Source organism: Oryctolagus cuniculus, chromosome 2, assembly GCF_964237555.1.
Source record: "Oryctolagus cuniculus chromosome 2, mOryCun1.1, whole genome shotgun sequence".
In the NCBI taxonomy this organism is placed as follows: Eukaryota; Metazoa; Chordata; class Mammalia; order Lagomorpha; family Leporidae; genus Oryctolagus; species Oryctolagus cuniculus.
In genome coordinates, this window is record NC_091433.1 from 11,346,667 (window position 1) to 11,364,481 (window position 17,815).

General features: G+C 46.4%; 1 protein-coding gene across 1 annotated transcript in view; it reads right to left on the reverse strand.

The window, feature by feature from the left end:
- The window catches only part of TAPT1 (transmembrane anterior posterior transformation 1), a 68,904-nt gene that overhangs the window by 33,842 nt on the left and 17,247 nt on the right, over positions 1 to 17,815 (reverse strand). Inside the window, exon 3 of the mRNA XM_051830318.2 lies at positions 3,526 to 3,644. Within this exon, the coding sequence (XP_051686278.2) occupies positions 3,526 to 3,644 (119 nt within the window). The remainder of the gene's footprint in view (positions 1 to 3,525; positions 3,645 to 17,815) is intronic.

The following is a 17,815-nucleotide window of genomic DNA, read 5'->3' on the forward strand; positions in this document are numbered from 1 at the left end:
GAGTGTAAACTCATCAGAAAGAGACTCACTGAGGACAGAGGCACACGTCTCATGGAAGCAGAGCACTCTTGCTAACACCACTGCAGACTTAAGGCCATCACCCAACAGCTCCACTCTAACGGGTCACAGGCCGGAAGAACGCTCCGCCGGCTGAGCAAGGGTGGCGGAGGCTGCAGATTCATCCAGGTCCTAAGCCCTGGAGAAGGGAGCTTACCAGGTTGTTGGTACTGGCAAAAAACCAATGCCAACGCCAAAGCCAAAACTATTGGTAAGTTTGCAGCAGATCTAGAAATAGGCTCAAAGCCTAAATTCTGAAGCAGAACACCCCAGGGTCTACCTGCTTTAACAGCTCTCTCGCAAACGCTGTAGCAGACAGCACTCTGTAAGCAGAGGAGCAAACCACCAACCTCAAACACCTAGTGAAAGCGCTCACATCACTGTCACTGGTGCAGACTAGAGACTGTGAATACCAGAGTGCTTACGAAGGCAGCACCCTGACTAGTGTGACAAATACACTTTCCCTTCCTTTTGGGGAATAATTTCAAAGAACTGAGAGATGAGGAAGAGAGTGTTTTTTAATGAAACAAAGACTGACAGTGAGAGAAAAGAAAATATTAGTTAAAAATAACTTTTTGCTGGTCTCCTTAATTTCTTCTTCTCCCTTTGAAAACAATAAAGTCAGACTGAAGGAAAGAACACTTCTTGTTGGCTGAAGAAGATGGAACATGATACAAGCTGTAGGCAAGACAGATCCAATCATCTTTAAGGAAGTGAGAGCACTGGGAGCAAAGTTACAGGAATGCAGAATCTGGCTATTTCTTAATAAATATTTTGTAAAAATAAAATGGATGTTTATCATCCTAAAACACTGGAAAGGTCTTAGACTTAATACCAGCTTTAACATAACTTTCCACATGAGTTCAAGTTGTGTGACTTTAAAAATACTGCCAAAAGAGACACTGCTTTCAAAACTCGTCAAAGAAAATAAAAATTGACACCCACATTATCATGAGGACAAATGCCTCAGCTCTGATGGCGCCCACTCAAGCTATGAGGACAGCAAGGCAGCGCTTGGTATCCTGTGTAACCTGGCCTGCCCTCCATGGAGCATCGGACGTGGCTGAGGCCCCACTATACAATTTTAACTGCACTTCTTGCTTCATGTAGTGTATAAATATTTATCAGTGATATTCTCAGGATAACAAATTGTACAAGTAGTGGAGTCTTAAATATATAGTCACAGGCTGCCCTCTAGTGTCCACTTAGTTATAAAACCTTGCAAACAGAAAGCACTTCATTTTTAAATGTTATTCAGATTAGTTTAAATTGAAAAGTATTTCAAACTAACTAAAAAGAAATCATTGTTTTGTACTAAGACATTTTGAAATGTTTGAAAAAGGCTGGGTCTAAGGACTATCAAGTGCTCACAGGGAAGCAAATGAGAACACAGGGCAGAAGGCGGCCCAGGCCCCTGCAGCTCCTCCTCCTCTCCAGGACGCACACTGGCAGGCCACCTAGTGCTGCTGAGGAGCCCAGCCTCCCCACAGGCAGAGTAGCCTGTAGAAGGCCCAGCAACATGGGTCTTTAAATAAGACCCAAGCAAAGAGACCCTCAGGGACACTGGTGAATCACTGCGGCCAGTCAGCGGGTGTCATCCATGTGCTACACACAGCCAAGAAGGAAGAGAGTCCCTGGGCTCTGTGTCCTGTCAGTGCTTCGTCTCCTCACGCCAAGTGAACACAGAACACGGCTGTCTTCAAAAGCCATTCCATGGAGGCACTGCTCATCCAAGAATAGTCAGAGAGCCGTCCAGCTCCTGATGCAGATGCGCCAGTCCCTAATGGTGTAAGTTATTTCACATCAGGGAGCTTCATCTCATTTTGTCTCGCATTCCATGTGTCCATTCTCATTACGCAGTCACACATGAAGACTTACATTTAGTAATATTTCACTACGTTGTATTTCGGCCTTCTGAGGAGGTAACTAAGATGCCACACCTTTCCTGAGTTCTCAATGAAAGAAGAGCATCCCTAGGGGAGGTTTGTTAATAAGGCACTGCATGACAAAGGTCTTTTTAAAGATTTGCTAACATGAATAAGACCTTTCTAAACATTTTCCTAAAGGAATAAAGACAGACTTGAAATGTCTTAATGCAAATCAATCAGATCGTCCATCTGACTAGCCTGTAATTAATAAAATATGTAACATATCACTCTCATTCTATAAGACGAGTGAGGTTACAGGATGTCAACCATAACTGTTTTACTCCATGCAATCTTGCAAAGAACATTTATTCCTTTTTCACTATAATCATCATGATCAGTAAATTATTTTACTATACAGTGAAAGGATTTCTTCCTTAAAAAAACTGAGTAAGGCTCCTTTTTGGACTACATGGGTTACTAGATATTAAATATATGCTCATTTAGTACTTTAGAAGAAATCATTTCATGACTTTGTCTTTAGAAAACATCAACAGGTAATTCTGAATGTGAACCAAGAATTGTCTAACTCAATTGTAATGGTTAAATGATCTTATTAATTATATGCCATGGAATATTCACTATAGTTAAAAGAAATTTTATGAATTATTGTCCATTTCAGCAATGTTTAACTTTTTCAGAATGAAATGTATTTAGAAGTGGCTCATTCAGAAATGCAGCTTGAATGGCTATGTTAAGAATGAATTAATGTCATAAAGGGTGACGACACCGAGTGGGAGACAGGCTGACCTTAGAAAGGAGCATCCTTCTAACCTTACGTCCAGCTTGGCGTTGTCCCCGTACTCGCCCTAGTTTAGCAGAGGAGAAAGGGAAGGAAGCAGCTCTCTGTCCCGATGCACTAAAAACAGGCCTGTGCTGAGTGAGTTCTCACAGCCCAGTGCTGGTGATGAAAGAGCTCTCAACATCCCCTTTCTGCTGATGAGGAAACGTGCGGAGAAGTCAGGGCGCCACCCACACCTCCCCAGCTCAGCTGAGCTGGCCGTGCTGAGTGTGCCACTGTCACTTGACAGAGGGAGTCCCAGCTGCTGGCGGCAAGGAAGGCTCCGCAGCCACTACGACAGTGCCTCTCAAATGAAACGGGAGAGGGACCCTGATCAAAGCTCTGTGGGGGATGTTGGTACCACCCACCTCCCACCTCGCCAGCCTGGAGCCCCACCCTCCTCTGCAGATGACTGCTGGGAGGCCCAGGGACTCGGAGAGAAGAAAGGCCCCATGAGCTCAAGGCTGAGGAGGTCTGTGACTCTCAGCCCTCGCCCTTTCTTCTCTGTGACAGCCTCCTGCATTGATGTCGTGTTACTAGCGGAAGCAAAGTCCTGGTTCTACACTATTCTAGAAGAAAAATGTACACAAAAAACTATATTCTATAAATACAAACCATCCATTAAAAAGAGAAACAGAATTTATGTCTTGTGGGCCAGAATGTGAAGGAAACTGTGTATACTATCTTTAATTTGCAAAATACAAGCAGTATAAAGAATGAAATAACCGAAGCATTTAAAATCGTGAATGGTCGTAAACGTACCTCAAGCCGTAGCAAGGCAGAGCGAGCAGCCTGCAGAGCGCCAGGCAGACGCGCAGTGGCAGCAGGGTGAGCACATACAGGAAGGCATCCAGGCACAGGAAGATCCCAAACACCATGAGCTGTGTGTGCAGGAGAGGAGAAGAAAAGGGAAAACGGCCTTTCAATAATTAAGCGTGAAATTTCAAGCAATCAGAGAATTTCTGAATTTTATGGGAATTCTAACTTAGCTCTGAAAATAAGTAACAGTTCTACGTTTGTATTTCAACCATACTTTAATGAAAACTCGTTTTCAAAGAGCAAGCTTGCACCTCTTCCAGGGTCTCTGGTTTACCACCTACCGTCAAATACTCCAACGACAAGCCGCGGTTGGCCACAGCTGTGACCCATCTGATGTGGCTTTCCGGAGACTTCCTCAAACTTTAAACATGTTATAAAAAAAAAACCCTTTCAGTTAGAACCTTTTACCTCTAGCCTTCCTCCTTGTAATTTTGCTATTTCCTGTTTACCAGGGTGCTTCGATGATGGGAAAGCCTGGAATCTACTGAGTTATATACTGTGTAAATTAAAAGCTTATAAACCTATGACTCATTTTAACACAACCTCACGTCCACTGAAAACTGCCCTACTCTTAGCTCCGGCCTCTGTCTCCCCATTCCTGTGTACCTGCCATGCCCTTTCTCTCCTGTAACACTGCATCTTTTTGCCTGTTAAATTTGGAACTGTATTTCATAGGAAGGTGGAGTGTTTTGATGCCTTGGATAAGTAGCCACGCCCAGGAAACCAAACACTGCTATTGTAAGAGAGATTTCTTTCTGTGTGTCTGACACACAAGCACTGGGAGACAATGTCGTCGTCACAACATTCCAAGTCCAAAACTCGCATGCTACAGGCTGCACTGTATCCCCCAATCAAATCCATATGCTGTGGTTTTAATTAATTTCAGTCCCGCAGACTGTGACTGTATTTGAATATAGTATCTTTAAAGATGATTTAAATTAAAATGGGGTCATTAGGTGGCCCTAATGCAGCGTGCCTGCGACCGATCACTGCAAGACAGGAAATGTGGACAGAGACACAGAGGAAAGCTGACTTGCAGACACAGAAGGCAGCCCCCAGAAGCCGCGGGGAAAGGCTTTGGAAGACTGAAAACGCCCCCGCTAACTCCCTGGTGCGGCTTCCAGCTTGGCGGGGCCTCCCTGCTGCCTCAACGGCCCCAGGTGAGAGGCTGGCTGCAGCGCCCTAGCGAACTCATTCACACATCTTTCAATAAAAGCACACATTTTATTAATCAGAAGTATAGTCCATATATATACCACAATTCTTTTTTAGAAAACTTTTATTTAATAAATATAAATTTTGAAAGTGCAACTTTTGGATTATAGCAGTTTTCCTCCAATAACCTTCCTCCCACCCACAAACCGTCCCACCTCCTGCTCCCTCTCCCATCCCACTCTTCATTAAGATTCATTTTCAATTATCTTTATATACAGAAGATCAACTTAGTATATACTAAGTAAAGATTTGAACAAATTGCACCCACACAGACACACAAAGTATAAAGTACTGTTTGAACACTAGTTTTACCGTTAATTCGCATAGTACAACACATTAAGGACAGAGATGAGTAAGTGCACGTGACTCCTGTTGTTGATTTAACAATTGACACTCTTATTTATGATGTCAGTAATCATTCGAGGCTCTTGTCATGAGCTGCCAAGGCTATGGAAGCCTCTTGAGTTCACAAACTCTGACCTTATTTAGACAAGGCCATAACCAAAGTGGAAGTTCTCTCCTCCATTCAGAGAAAGGTAACCTCCTACTTTGATGGCCCATTCTTTCTCTGGGATCTCATTCCCAGAGATCTTTCATTTAGGTAATTTTCTGCCACATGCTTTCCAGGCCTGAGAAACTCTCATGGGCTTTTTAGCCAGACCAGAATGACTTAAGGGCTGATTCTGAGGCCAGAGTGCTGTTTAGGGCATTTACCATTCTATGAGTCTGCTGTATATCCCACTTGCCACGTTGGGTTGTTCTCTCTTTTTTAATTCTATCAATTATTATTAGCAGACACTAGTCTTATTTATGTGATCCATTTGACACTTAATCCTATCTTTATGATCAATTATGAACTTAAACTGATTGGTTTAACTACTAAGATGGCATTGGTACATGCCAACTTAATGGGATTTGGATTCCCTTAGCATGTTTCTAGCTCTACCATTAGGGGTAAGTCCAAGTGAGTGTGTATATGCCACAATTCTTATTTCAAATATACAGAACCTTGTAGTCTGCTTTGTTTTCAACAATTAAGACCCATCATGAATGAGTATGTAATGTAAATTACTAAGTCATATGCTACAGACAATACATAACTTTCTTATTTTTAAAAAATATATTTATTTAAAAGGCAGAGTTGGTGGGGGGGAGTGAGAGACAGACCTTCTATCTACTGGTTCACTCCCCAAATGGCTGGTGCTGGGCCAGGCTGAAGCCAGGAGTCAGGAGCTTGGAGCTTCTTCTAGGTCTCTTATGTGGGTGCAGGGGCTAAGCACTTGGGCTGTCCTCTGCTGTTTTTCCAGGCACATTAGCAAGGAGCTAGATCAGTAGTAGAGCAGTCAGGTCTCGAACCAGTACCCATATGGGATGCTGGCTTCACAAGATGTGGCTTTTTTTTTGGTCTTCCTATTCTGTTGGTTCACCCCCCAATGGCTGCTGCGGCCAGCGCGCTGCGGCTGGCGCACTGCACTGATCCGAAGCCAGGAGCCAGGTGCTTCTCCTGATCTCTCATTCGGTGCAGGGCCCATGGACTTGGGTCATCCTCCACTGCACTCCCGGGCCACAGCAGAGAGCTGGACTGGAAGAGGAGCAACCGGGACAGAATCTGGCGTCCTGACCTGGACTAGAACCAGGTGTGCCCGCACCACAGGCGGAGGGAGGATTAGCCTAGTGAGCCGCGGCGCCGGCCTAAGAGGTGGCTTTTTGTGTTATGCCATAACATGGGCTCCAGTGTGTAACTTAAAGTCTTCTCTCCACTACAGTCAGAGTCAGTTATCCTGTTTCTACTGTCAGTTGGTCTCGGTTTTGCACCTGTTTTCTTGTTTTATAAACAAAGGAGTGTGGTTGAATACAGAGCCAGCTCCACCTCGATTAATGGTCCTTACTCATCGCTCTGTCACTCACAGGCCTTTTCCACTGCTGGTGGATGGCTGGCTGAGAACCGAGGATAGAATCAGGCGGACCTGGCAGTGCTGGTGCACGTATAAGGACATGGGAGCTAGGCAGCAGTGTGTGACGGTCTTTCTCACGAGCTTACACTGGGGATTAAGGCACTACTCACTCAGCCAGCACCTATGAAGCTACCAATACGGGCCAAGAAACATGCTCAGCCCAGCGGCCACCAAGACAAACAGGACACTGGGTGTGGTTCCTGTCCTCCGTGAGCTTATTCACAGGTCACAGAGCAGGGCAGAGTGAGCAGGGATCAGGCAGGAGGCGCTGCCCATCTCTGCGATGAGTGCTTTGGCCACACAGAGCGCATGGGCTGGACAGAGAGGGGCAGGGCACAGCAGGGATGTTTTCCAGAAGGTCAAAGCTTGAGCAGGACTTCAGAGCTGCAAAGTGACAATGAGAACTAGAACTTTCTCTTAGCACAAAAGATACGAAGTTCCGTTCCTCTGACTTACAGGAATCTGTGTTACATTTCAGTCCCTTATCTGAAATACTGGAACCACAGGTGTTTTGGATTTCAGATTTTTTTGGATTTCGGAATATCTGTATATACATGGTGACATGTTTTGGGACAGAACCCAAGTTTAAAAACAAAATATATTTGTTTCATATATACCTTATATACACAGCCTGAGGGTAATTTATACAATATTTTTTATAATTTCCTACTTGTGGCAGCATCTGGCACTCAAACAGCGTTGGAGTTTAGACTCTTCTGGATTTCAGATTTTCAGACTGGATCAGACAGGACAGTGCACGTACCTGCCCCTCATTTAATTTCCATGGTGAGCAGTACCCTGGAGGACTGTGCACAGGTCGTGCCCTTTGCCTGCAGCGTCCCAGACATGAAGCGAGGTGCTTACTACCGAATCTGCTTCACAAGTCTCTGCACTACTTATCACCCTGCTTGACACACCAGGAAACCACAGCTGAACGCTTGCCCCAGGACATGGGTCAGAGCAAGAACTGTCTTCAGACCCTGCTCTGTCTGACCCCAGGCCCTACATTTTCCCTTGGAAGAAGTCTCAGCAAAGCTAAAAGCTCTTGCTCACTGTTTGTACAAGCACAGGGGTTAAGGCAGTTTTCTTCCCACCAGCTGGTCTTGCCAATTTGCCTAGTATCGTAATAACAGGCATTCAATGAGTCAAACTTACAAAAGTCATAAAATTTTCACATATTTAGATTTGCTACTGGCTTTGAAAACATATCAGTGAGAATAAAAATCTTTGAGTACCTATTATTAATGAAAATAACCTATACTTACACACCCTCTGTTAATTTGTATGGCATGTGACAAAACAGATTAATACTATTTCCTTTTTATTTGGACCAAATAACCATAAAGTATCCCGGCATTCTAAGTAACGGCTAGCAAAAGTTGCTCCATACACACACAAGGTGTGACTAAAAGTCATGAAATCAGTGCTGTGTATATGCCACCGTTTCCTTTCTGAGAAACACAGAAATCTCCTGCCTTCCTCTAAATGTCATCTGAAATTTCAAATACAACGTTGTGGCTAAAACGAAAGCGGCCCAGTGATTCTGAAATACGCCTCTTTCAGTAGCAGTGACATGTCCCGTTAGCTGACGGCCACATACCTTGTGACTCAGATCCTTGTCACGCTGTCTTCCGCAGCCCCATTCCTTCCTCATCCACTGGTGCTGCCTCTGAAGTCATACCCATTTGCCTTACCTGGTTTATAGACTGTGGCATCTTAACTAGCTGTCTCTCACTTCCACTGGGAAGGCCTTACAATGACTAAGTCATCTCCTTGGACTGGCACACATACAAAACAGCAAGCAGAAAACCACAAAAAGGCAAAGAACCCGAACACAGTGAACACACTTCAATGAGAACTCACCCGCTGCAGCTCTGGGGGGCTACCTCTTGGCCATTCTGGGGCAGATGCACTTTCCCAGGGCTGGACGTGACACCACACGAGGCCCAGCCCATTCTGTGATTTGCTCCCCAGCTCTCCCTTCATCAGGCACTTGGGGAGGCAGAGACTGTGACAGCTGCACAAAAGGTGCATCCACTGCTTTAAGGAGGTCTAAGCTTTGCACAGGGGCTGCCTGCCAAGGATGAGGATTCAGACCTCAGTCTGTTTCTACTGTAGTCACCACACAGACGTGTAGGCACACTCAAAGACACAAAGAAAAACTGCAAAAATAACACCTATACTCTATGAAACACAGGCCGAAATCTTCCCGCCAACGCTGCAATGACCCACCCGCAGGTGGTAAGTCCCAGTCTGAGAGTCAGGTCCCTGGACAGGGAGCCAGGTTGAAGTTCTGCCCCCTTCCTGGGCGGCTGCCACAGGCAGTGAAGACCAAACTGGCCAGGGGGGGAGGAGGGCATGTGAAGAGCACCCTGGACAGATCTTCCCAACAAATGAATTACACACACTGAGTTACAAATTCCAGATATTCAATTTTAAAAATATTCTCTAAAAATTTATTCTCAGATCAGAGATTTTATCAAAATGCACATGAAAAACATAATTAATCTTCTGTTTAGTTAACGGAACAGTTCTCTCAATTCCTCTTCAGAATATTAACTCCAGATGAAAACAAAGAACAGAAATGTTCATCAGCCTCTTGGTCCTCTTGGACTGTGTCCGGAGGGTCTGAGAAGCCTTCCACAGGCTTGGGTGATGTAGGCAGAACTGGCCAGCTGCCCTGTGTGGGGCCTGCACGCCTGGCCTCATCCATCTTCACCTTCTCTCTGGTAGGCAAGCAGCACCAGCCCTGCGTCCCAGTGCGACTTAGCGGCTCACTCATGTTCCCAGCTCAGGGGCAGGGGCAGGGCCAGGGCCAGGGCTACAGTCTGCAGAAAACCCCAGCGCTATTTCCACTAATGACACCTGTCACTCAGCCCTCCACTCTCAGTCTCACCACTGGATTTGCTGTTAGAGATGTTTTTTAAAAGTTTTTAACATCAGCTTTTCACAAATTGAACTTCAGTGTTAAGAAAATTACAAAATGGAAATGATGCTGTGACCTTGTACATCAACATTATCTAGTTATGAAAATCTGGGGCCGGCGCTGTGGCGCAGTGGGTTAACACCTGGCCTGAAATGCCGGCATCCCACATGGGTGCCAGTTCTAGTCTCACCTGCTCCTCTTCCAATCCAGCTCTCTGCTATGGCCTGTGAAAACAGTAGAAGATGGCCCAATTCCTTGGGCCCCTGCACCCACATGGGAGACCCAGAAGAAGCTCCTGGCTCCTGACTTCGGATTGGCTCAGCTCTGGCCATTGTAGCCATCTGGGGAGTGAAATAGCATATGGAAGACTTCTCTCTCTGTCTCTACCTCTCTCTGTAACTCTGTCTTTCAAATAAATAAATTAATTAAAAATAAAAGAAAATATACAGTTTGCTTTTTTTCTTAAAAAAAGATTTAGTTATTTATTTGAGAGGCAGAGTTACAAAGAGACAAAGGGAGAGAGGTCTTCCATCTGCTGGGTCACTCATCTAAATGGCTGCAACATCCAGAGCTGGGCCAATCCAAAGCCAGGAGCTTCTTCCAGGTCTCCTACGTGGGTACAGGGGCCCAAGCACTTGGGCCATCTTCTACTGCTTTCCCAGGCCATCATCAGGGAGCTGGATCAGAAGTGGAGCAGCCAGGACTCAAACTGGTGCCCACATGGGATGCTAGCACTGCAGGCAGAGGCCTAACCTACTAAGCCACAGTGCTAGCCACTACCATTTGCTTTTGACTACATTTATCTTATCATTTATCTATTGCCATTGCTCTTATCCATTTGAAAAATGCATTAAAAGAAATATATGAAAATTTCAGGGTCTCTCTGGGGCACGCAATAGTGTTTCTTAATATTTTTTAAAAAACCCGTTTCTTTTTTGACAAAAACCTTGGACCTTCTTAAATGCCACTGGAAATTTCAAAATAAATACACATTGTAGCTAAAATGAAAAGCAGTCAGAGCCTGGAGATGCAGGCCTCTGGACTGCACACACTGTCTGCTCGAGCGCTGAATGCTGTCTCCTCCACCACCACCAAATACCCGTGCTTGTTGGGGATCACGTGTCGGCAGTGGAGAACCCAGAGCTCCCCTTCCACAGAGCTGCAGGTGTACTCCTGCAAGAGCAAGAGCAAGCCAGATCTTGCTCAGTGTGACACTGGGGGAATCAAGGCCCATTAGGAAAAAGCCCTCCTATCCTATCCCAAGGAACCCACAGCCCCGTGAGCTGCGCACACTCAATGCAGCGAGTATTAGACAAAGGAGGTGCTCAGCACACGCTGGTGAAGAGGTGTGTGTGTGTGTGTGTGTGTGTGTGTGCAGCAAGAGTCAACAAAGATCTCCCCCAGGAGACAACATGCACATGCGATTTTGCCAGGCACAGGGAAGAGGAAGAGAAGCCGAGAGCACGCACAGGTGCACTGGGAGGCTAGGAGACCACCATCATGTAAGAGGGACAACATGAGCTTTCAGTTTACTGCCACAGAGCTCAGGTTTTTATCCTGGTCCAGAAGTTCTCCACAAAGCCACATGCAGGGACCCACTGTCAGAACTGCAAGGGGGGTTGGCTATCAATAAGAAAGTCTACAAAGGACTGAAAACAGTTACTGTAGATTCAAGATCATGCCATATAAAATCATTTTTATTCACCTGAATCCAAAAATTCATGCCCCCAGAGAGTCTACACTCCAGGAAATGGCCAAAAAAGGGACTACCATGAGCCAGGTTCTTTCACGATAGACAAAGTTCTGTCACATAGATCACCAGGGAAAACAAAGCAATTTTGACAAATGGCTCCATAATAATTACATTCTACACCTGACATACATTTACCACAAGGGATATTCATAAAAGTAAATAAAAAAATCCTCTGATTTCATCTGGGGAAAGACTACAAACACGGAAGGACCTTGAGCTCTTCCTGCGTCTCTCCAACCCCTAGGGAATACCGCTATCTTCCACGCACTCGACTCCCTGGAACTTACTTCACCCTCACAACAGCCCCTGAAGCAGCCACTATCACTCGATGTTCTGCACGATACCCACACGGCTGTGCGGCTCCTGCCAAGAAGCTGGAATGATGGACGGGTGGGTGTGCCCTGGGGCTCCTGGCAGGGTGGGTGTCACTCAAGGACACGGGCCCCAGCAGCTGCTGCAGTGGATAAAAGGGACTGCTGCAGGCTCAGACCTGTGACTGCCAGTGCGATCTGCATGTTCCAGTGGACGGTGGGCCGAGGACAGCTAAGAAAGACACTCTGAGGCACAGACTTGCAATGTTACAAAGGTTGACAAGGACAATGCAGGGATGCAGGAGAGAAATGTAAGCTGTTTCCAAGGCTCACATGACAGAAACAAGCTACTGATGAAAAAAGACATGCACAGCCTCACAGTGCCAAGTTTTCAAACTATCTTTTGATAGATCAGGGAGGCTGGTGCAGCAGGTTAGGTCATTGTTCGGGACACCTACCTCCCTTACTGGAATGCTGGTTGGAGTCCCAGGTACTCTGCTTCCAATCAGCTGGCTCCTGATACACCTGGAAGGCAGTGACTGGTGGCTTAAGTACTTGAGTTCCCACATGGGAGACTGGGATGGAGTTCCAGGCTCCCGCTGTTGCGGCCATTTGGGAGAGTGAACCAGCAGATGGAAGATACTACTTGCTCTCTTTCTAACTCTACATTTCAAATAAATAAAATAAATCTTACAAAACAAAACAAAACAAAACAAAAAAGATGGGGGCCGGCACTGTGGTGTGACAGGTTAAAGCCACCACCTGCAGTGCCTGCATCCCATATGGGTACCAGTTTGAATTCCAGCTGCTCCAGTTCTGATCCAGCTCTCTGCTATGGCCTGGGAAAGCAGTAAAAGATGATCCAAGTCCTTGGGCCCCTACACCGGTGTGGGAAACCTGGAAGAAGCTCCCGGCTTTAGATTGGCCCAGCTCTGGCTGGTGCAGCCATCTGGGGAGTGAACCAATAGATGGAAGACCTCTCTCTGCCTCTGCCTCTCTGTAACTCTTTCAAAGGTAGAGTAGAGTTACAGACAGTGAGAGGGAGAGACAGAGAGAAAGGTCTTCCATCCACTGGTTCACTCCTCAAATGACTTCAATGCATGGAGCTGCATCAATCCGAAGCCAGGAGCCAGGAGCTTCTTCTGGGTCTCCCACGCGGGTACAGGGGCCCAAGCGCTTGGGCCATCCTCTACTGCTTTCCTAGGTCATATCAAAGAGCTGGATTGGAAGAGGAGCAGCCAGGACTAGAACTGGCACTCATACGGGATGTGGTGCCATAGGCGGAGAATTAATCTATTGCACCACAGCACCAGCCCCAATAAATAGATTTTTACCAAAAAAAAAAAAAAAAAAAAAAAGATTTATGGGAACAGCATTGTGGCGTTAACAGGTGAAGTGGCAGCCTATGACACTGGCATCCCATATGGACAGCAATTTGTGTTCCAGCTGTTCCCCTTCCAAACTAGCTCCCTACTACCAATGGCCTGGGAAAAGCAGCAGCAGATTGCCCAGTGCTTGGGCCCTGCCACTCACATGGGAGACTCAAATGAAGCTCCTGGCTTAGGCCTAGCTCAGCTCTAACCATTGCAGCCAGCTCGGGAGTGAACCAGCAGACGGAAAATCTTTTTCTCTCTGTCTCTCCTTTTCTCTCTGTAACTCTTTCAAACAAATAAATCAATCTTTAAAAAAAAGACATAAAAATTTGCTGCACTCTTCAGTTTTATTTAAGACCAACTGGTTGAATTCAATTTTTAGAAAAATGTATTTATTAGCTGTAAGTTACAAAAGCATGTAAACATAATGGGAAAAGCCACCACCGCAATGCAGGCATCCCAGATGGGTGCTGATTCACATCTTAGCTGCTTCAGGCCCGACTGCTCCAACTCCTTGTTATTGGCCTGGGAAAAGCAGTGGAAGATGGCCCAAGTGTTTGGGCTCCTGCCACCTACGTGGGGGACCCACATGAAACTCCTGGCTTCAGCCTGGCCTAATCCTGGCCACTGCAGCCAACTGGGGAGTAAATCAGCAGATCAAGATTCTCTCTCTGACTTTCAAATAAATAAATAAAATCTTTAAAAAAAAGAAAGAAAAAGAACACTCTGCACCATCCTGTCCTGGTCCCACTTGCAGCTGGGGACAGATGTAACCCAGTGCAGCCAATAAAGACAGAAATGGGAAGTATTCTGGGAAAGCTGTCGATTCCTTGTAAAAGGGACAGAAAGGTGGCACTGCCCAGCCCACTCCTTCCAATCAGAATGTAGGCAGCAGGCCTGAGACTGCAGCTGTCATCTATTAAAAGGCAGCAGGCAAGAGAACCAAAAGCCAATTTTCCAAGGACGGAAAAACAGAAAGCTAAGGGGCCTGGTACATGCTGGCTTCATTCATTTACAGAACAACCAAGACCTCCTTCCTCTAGATTTGCCTTAAAAAAAAAAAATAAATAAAAAACTTCCTATCTGTTTAATCCACGATTAGCTAGGTTTTCTGCAACAAACAGCTAAAGGCACTCCTAACAAATTCATCCTTAAGACTCTCCTCTCAAAGCCTAGATCCTAAACTCTTCAACATGACCTGGGCCCAGTCTTTCTTTCCATAGGGTACAGGTGTTTTCTTGTCCATACCTAACAATTTCCCACCTCTGGATCTCTGAGCACACCCACTGCACCCTGGGTACATGCACACACTGGCAGTGACTGAACAGAATCTCTCATTCTCTTCACCAGCCCTTTCCTGGTCCTCTTCCTCAGGCCTGTCTTCCATGCAAACTTTTCCCTTTCTAAACTCATTTTTTTTAAAGACTTATTTTTATTTATTTGAAAGAGTTACAGAGAGAGGTAGAGACACAGAGAGAGGTCTTCCTTCCACTGGTTCACTCCCCAAATGGCCACAAGAGCTAGAGCTGAGCAGATCCGGAGCCAGGAGCTTCTTCTAGGTCTCCCATACCAGTGCAGGGGCCTAAGGATTTGGGCCATCTTCTACTGCTTTCCCAGGCCGTTAGCAGAGCTGGATCAGAAGAGGAGCAGCCGGGACTAGAACTGACGCCCATATGGGATGCCGGCTCTTTGGGCTGGGGCTTTAACTCACTGTGCCACAGCGTCAGCCCCTCTAAATTCATTTTATTGACACCATTTAATGGTCCTTATCACTTTGTATGTTCTATTACAATTACTCATGCATCTGACATCTCTTACTTAGCTAAGATCTGAATCGTAATTAAGCTAACCTCTGTACTCTCACACTACAGAAGTGCCTGGAATATACTGAGTGCTCAAAACACAGATGGAGCAAATTAGCAAATAAGTGAGTTAGTGGTCTTTTCTCTCTTCATTAGCATTTACATTTATGAAGGAATTTTAGAAAACACTATGATGAGCAGTCCTTTCCAATTTGCTGCAGCTGGCAATTTATACGGATAAAAAAAGGAGTCCCTGGACATAAGACAACTGTGTCTTTGCAGATGCTGCAGCATTGGGGCTGGCGCTGTGGCGCAGCAGGTTAATCCTCCACCTGCAGTGCCGGCATCCCATATGGGCGCCGGTTCTAGTCCCGGCTGCTCCTCTTCCAATCCAGCTCTCTGCTGTGGCCTGGGAAAGCAGTAGAAGATGGCCCAAGTCCCTGGGCCCCTGCACCCACATGGGAGACCCAGAAGAAGCACCTGGATCCTGGCTTCAGATCGCCACAGCTCCGGCTGTTGTGGCCATCTGGGGAGTGAACCAACAGACGGAAGAGCTTTCTGTCTGTTTCTCCCCCTCACTGTCTGACTCTACCTCTCAAATAAATAATAATAATAATAATAATAATAATAAATGATGCTGCAGTGTTCCATGGGGTCGCCATGCTGCACAAATGCTAGCTCATGCTCCCAACACCACAGGGGCTAACGGTGAGATCTGTCCCCAAGTCCACACAGGCCTGCCACAAAACGGAAGGTGCGAGAAATGGAACCTTAACAAGCCATGTATCTCAGAGGTGGTTGAGGGGATTAAATAGGAACACATTTAAAGTGCTCAGGTCAGTGCGTAGCCCCCAGATCTCATCTGACACATGCTGTTTCAGTATTCACACAGAAAATGGACACGGTGGTGGGACATAACTGGCCGAGTTAAAACAGGGCGTGCAGTGGGAAACGTCTGCCCAGGAAGCTCCTCTCTAGGAAAGCAGTGACCCCCGCCCAGAGTTCCCCGACAGCCTGTGCCCTAATCATAGGCTCCGTCAGTGCTCTGAGGCCAGACTCCAGAGGGCAGGAAAATGACAGGGTGCGTTAGCTCTGCACCAGCACGAAAGAGGTAAGTGTTATTCCGTGAAAGCCTGGCTAAAGAAGCAGGCAGACGGCACAAAAACAGCTTTCCCTAGAGGCTCTTTCTGATTGCAGTCGGCAGCCCAAGCAGGCTGGGAGTCAAGGAAGTCCTGTTTAATGGCGAGCAGAGCAGGAAGGTGAGAAGTATGCTGTGAGAGAAAGCGGGGAATCGGGCTTCTCCTCAGCCCTGCTGGGCACGGCGCATCGGCGGGAGAGGCAGTCACTGCAGCACAACCCAGACCAGAACCTTCCAAAACCCCCTCCCCTGTTAAAGACTTAAAAACACTTGAAGAGGCTTTAGCAGGCAATTAGGATACAGATGAGAAGATGAGATGGCTCAGATTCAAAGCCAGGCATCCATTCAACACTCCACTTCCAATCCAGCTCTCGGCTATGGCCTGGGAAAGCAGTGGAAGATGGCCAAGAGCTTGGGTCCTGCTCCTGCATGGGAGACTCAGAAGAAGCTTCTGGCTCCTGGCTCTGGATAGGCCCAGCTCTGGTTGCTGTGGCCATTTGGGGAATGAACCAACAGATACAAGATTCTCTCTCTGCCTCCCCTTCTCTTTAACTCACTTTCAAATAAACAAATAAATCTAAAAAAAAAAGCTTTACGTGAAACCACACATGTATAGAGTAAAGGCCTTAAAGATACCAGAGTAAATTCTTGCTGTTATGAGATATTTATACCTGGTGTTAACCCAAAACCCAACTCTGCTTTCCTCTGTTTCACTTGGTCTTAGAAGTTAAGAAGAAATCACTCTAAACTAAAAAATAAGACATCCTTTTGTCCATTTAAGCTATACTGCTTCTTGAAGCATTGATCTAAGAGACTAAATCAACATTTCCTAAATAGGCCTATGGCCAACAGCCTGTTTCATGGAAAACAGTGTGAATTCAACGTTTCTGACATCACCCATTTTACATTCATATGAATGGAACCAAAGTTTCCCGGAACACTGTTTACTCCTAATGCAGGCAACGCCCCTTGATGCTCTTCTATCCTGATGGGAACTTACTGTTTGGATTATTTGACCCATCAGTGGTCTTGCCGTGGACCAGTTTTAAAACACTGGTTCCCACTTCAGTCTTCTTAACATCCGTGGGCATTTTCCCCAGAAGACAATTTATACTCACAACAACAAACAAGCGAGGCTGACGAGCTTGGTAAGGCTGCTCCCCAGCAAGGCTGCCTGTCATCTGAAAGCCTTCCAGTGGGTGGTGCCACTGCTCCTCAGCTTTGCCCAGCGCAGGCCGGGGGCGGGGGTGTCAGGCAGGCAGCGCCCTACTCTGAAGCAGCCCCCGGTCACGCTCATACCATCTGGCTGTGGGTTGCAGGTGAATCCCCGTCCTCTGCCAGGGAAAACGGGAGTCTAGAAGGGCTCAGACAGGGTGGAGGCTCAGGCCAGAGGCAAAAGCTGCACGTTTTGGCTCTGCCCTACTATGTAACAAACAGCCCCGCTAACTGCCTCTGCCCTAAGTCCTTACGCGTATCACTGTGAGGAGACAGGGAGCTCTGAGAAGCAACCTAGAAGGTTCTTAAGACCCAAGAGTTGGTTTTATCCTATTTTTTTTTTTTTTCAAGCAGAAAAACCACCCCCATCTCAAACAAACTCTTAGATAAATCCTGATGTATAAAATAGAGCCATTGTCCCCCCCAGGGCAGGAGAGCTACAGGAACACAGTTGTCCTGGGGACACCAGTCATCCCTAGCAAGGCAGCAAGAATTACGGAGTACACTTGATGCTTCTCATCGAAGACAATCAACCATTGGCCACC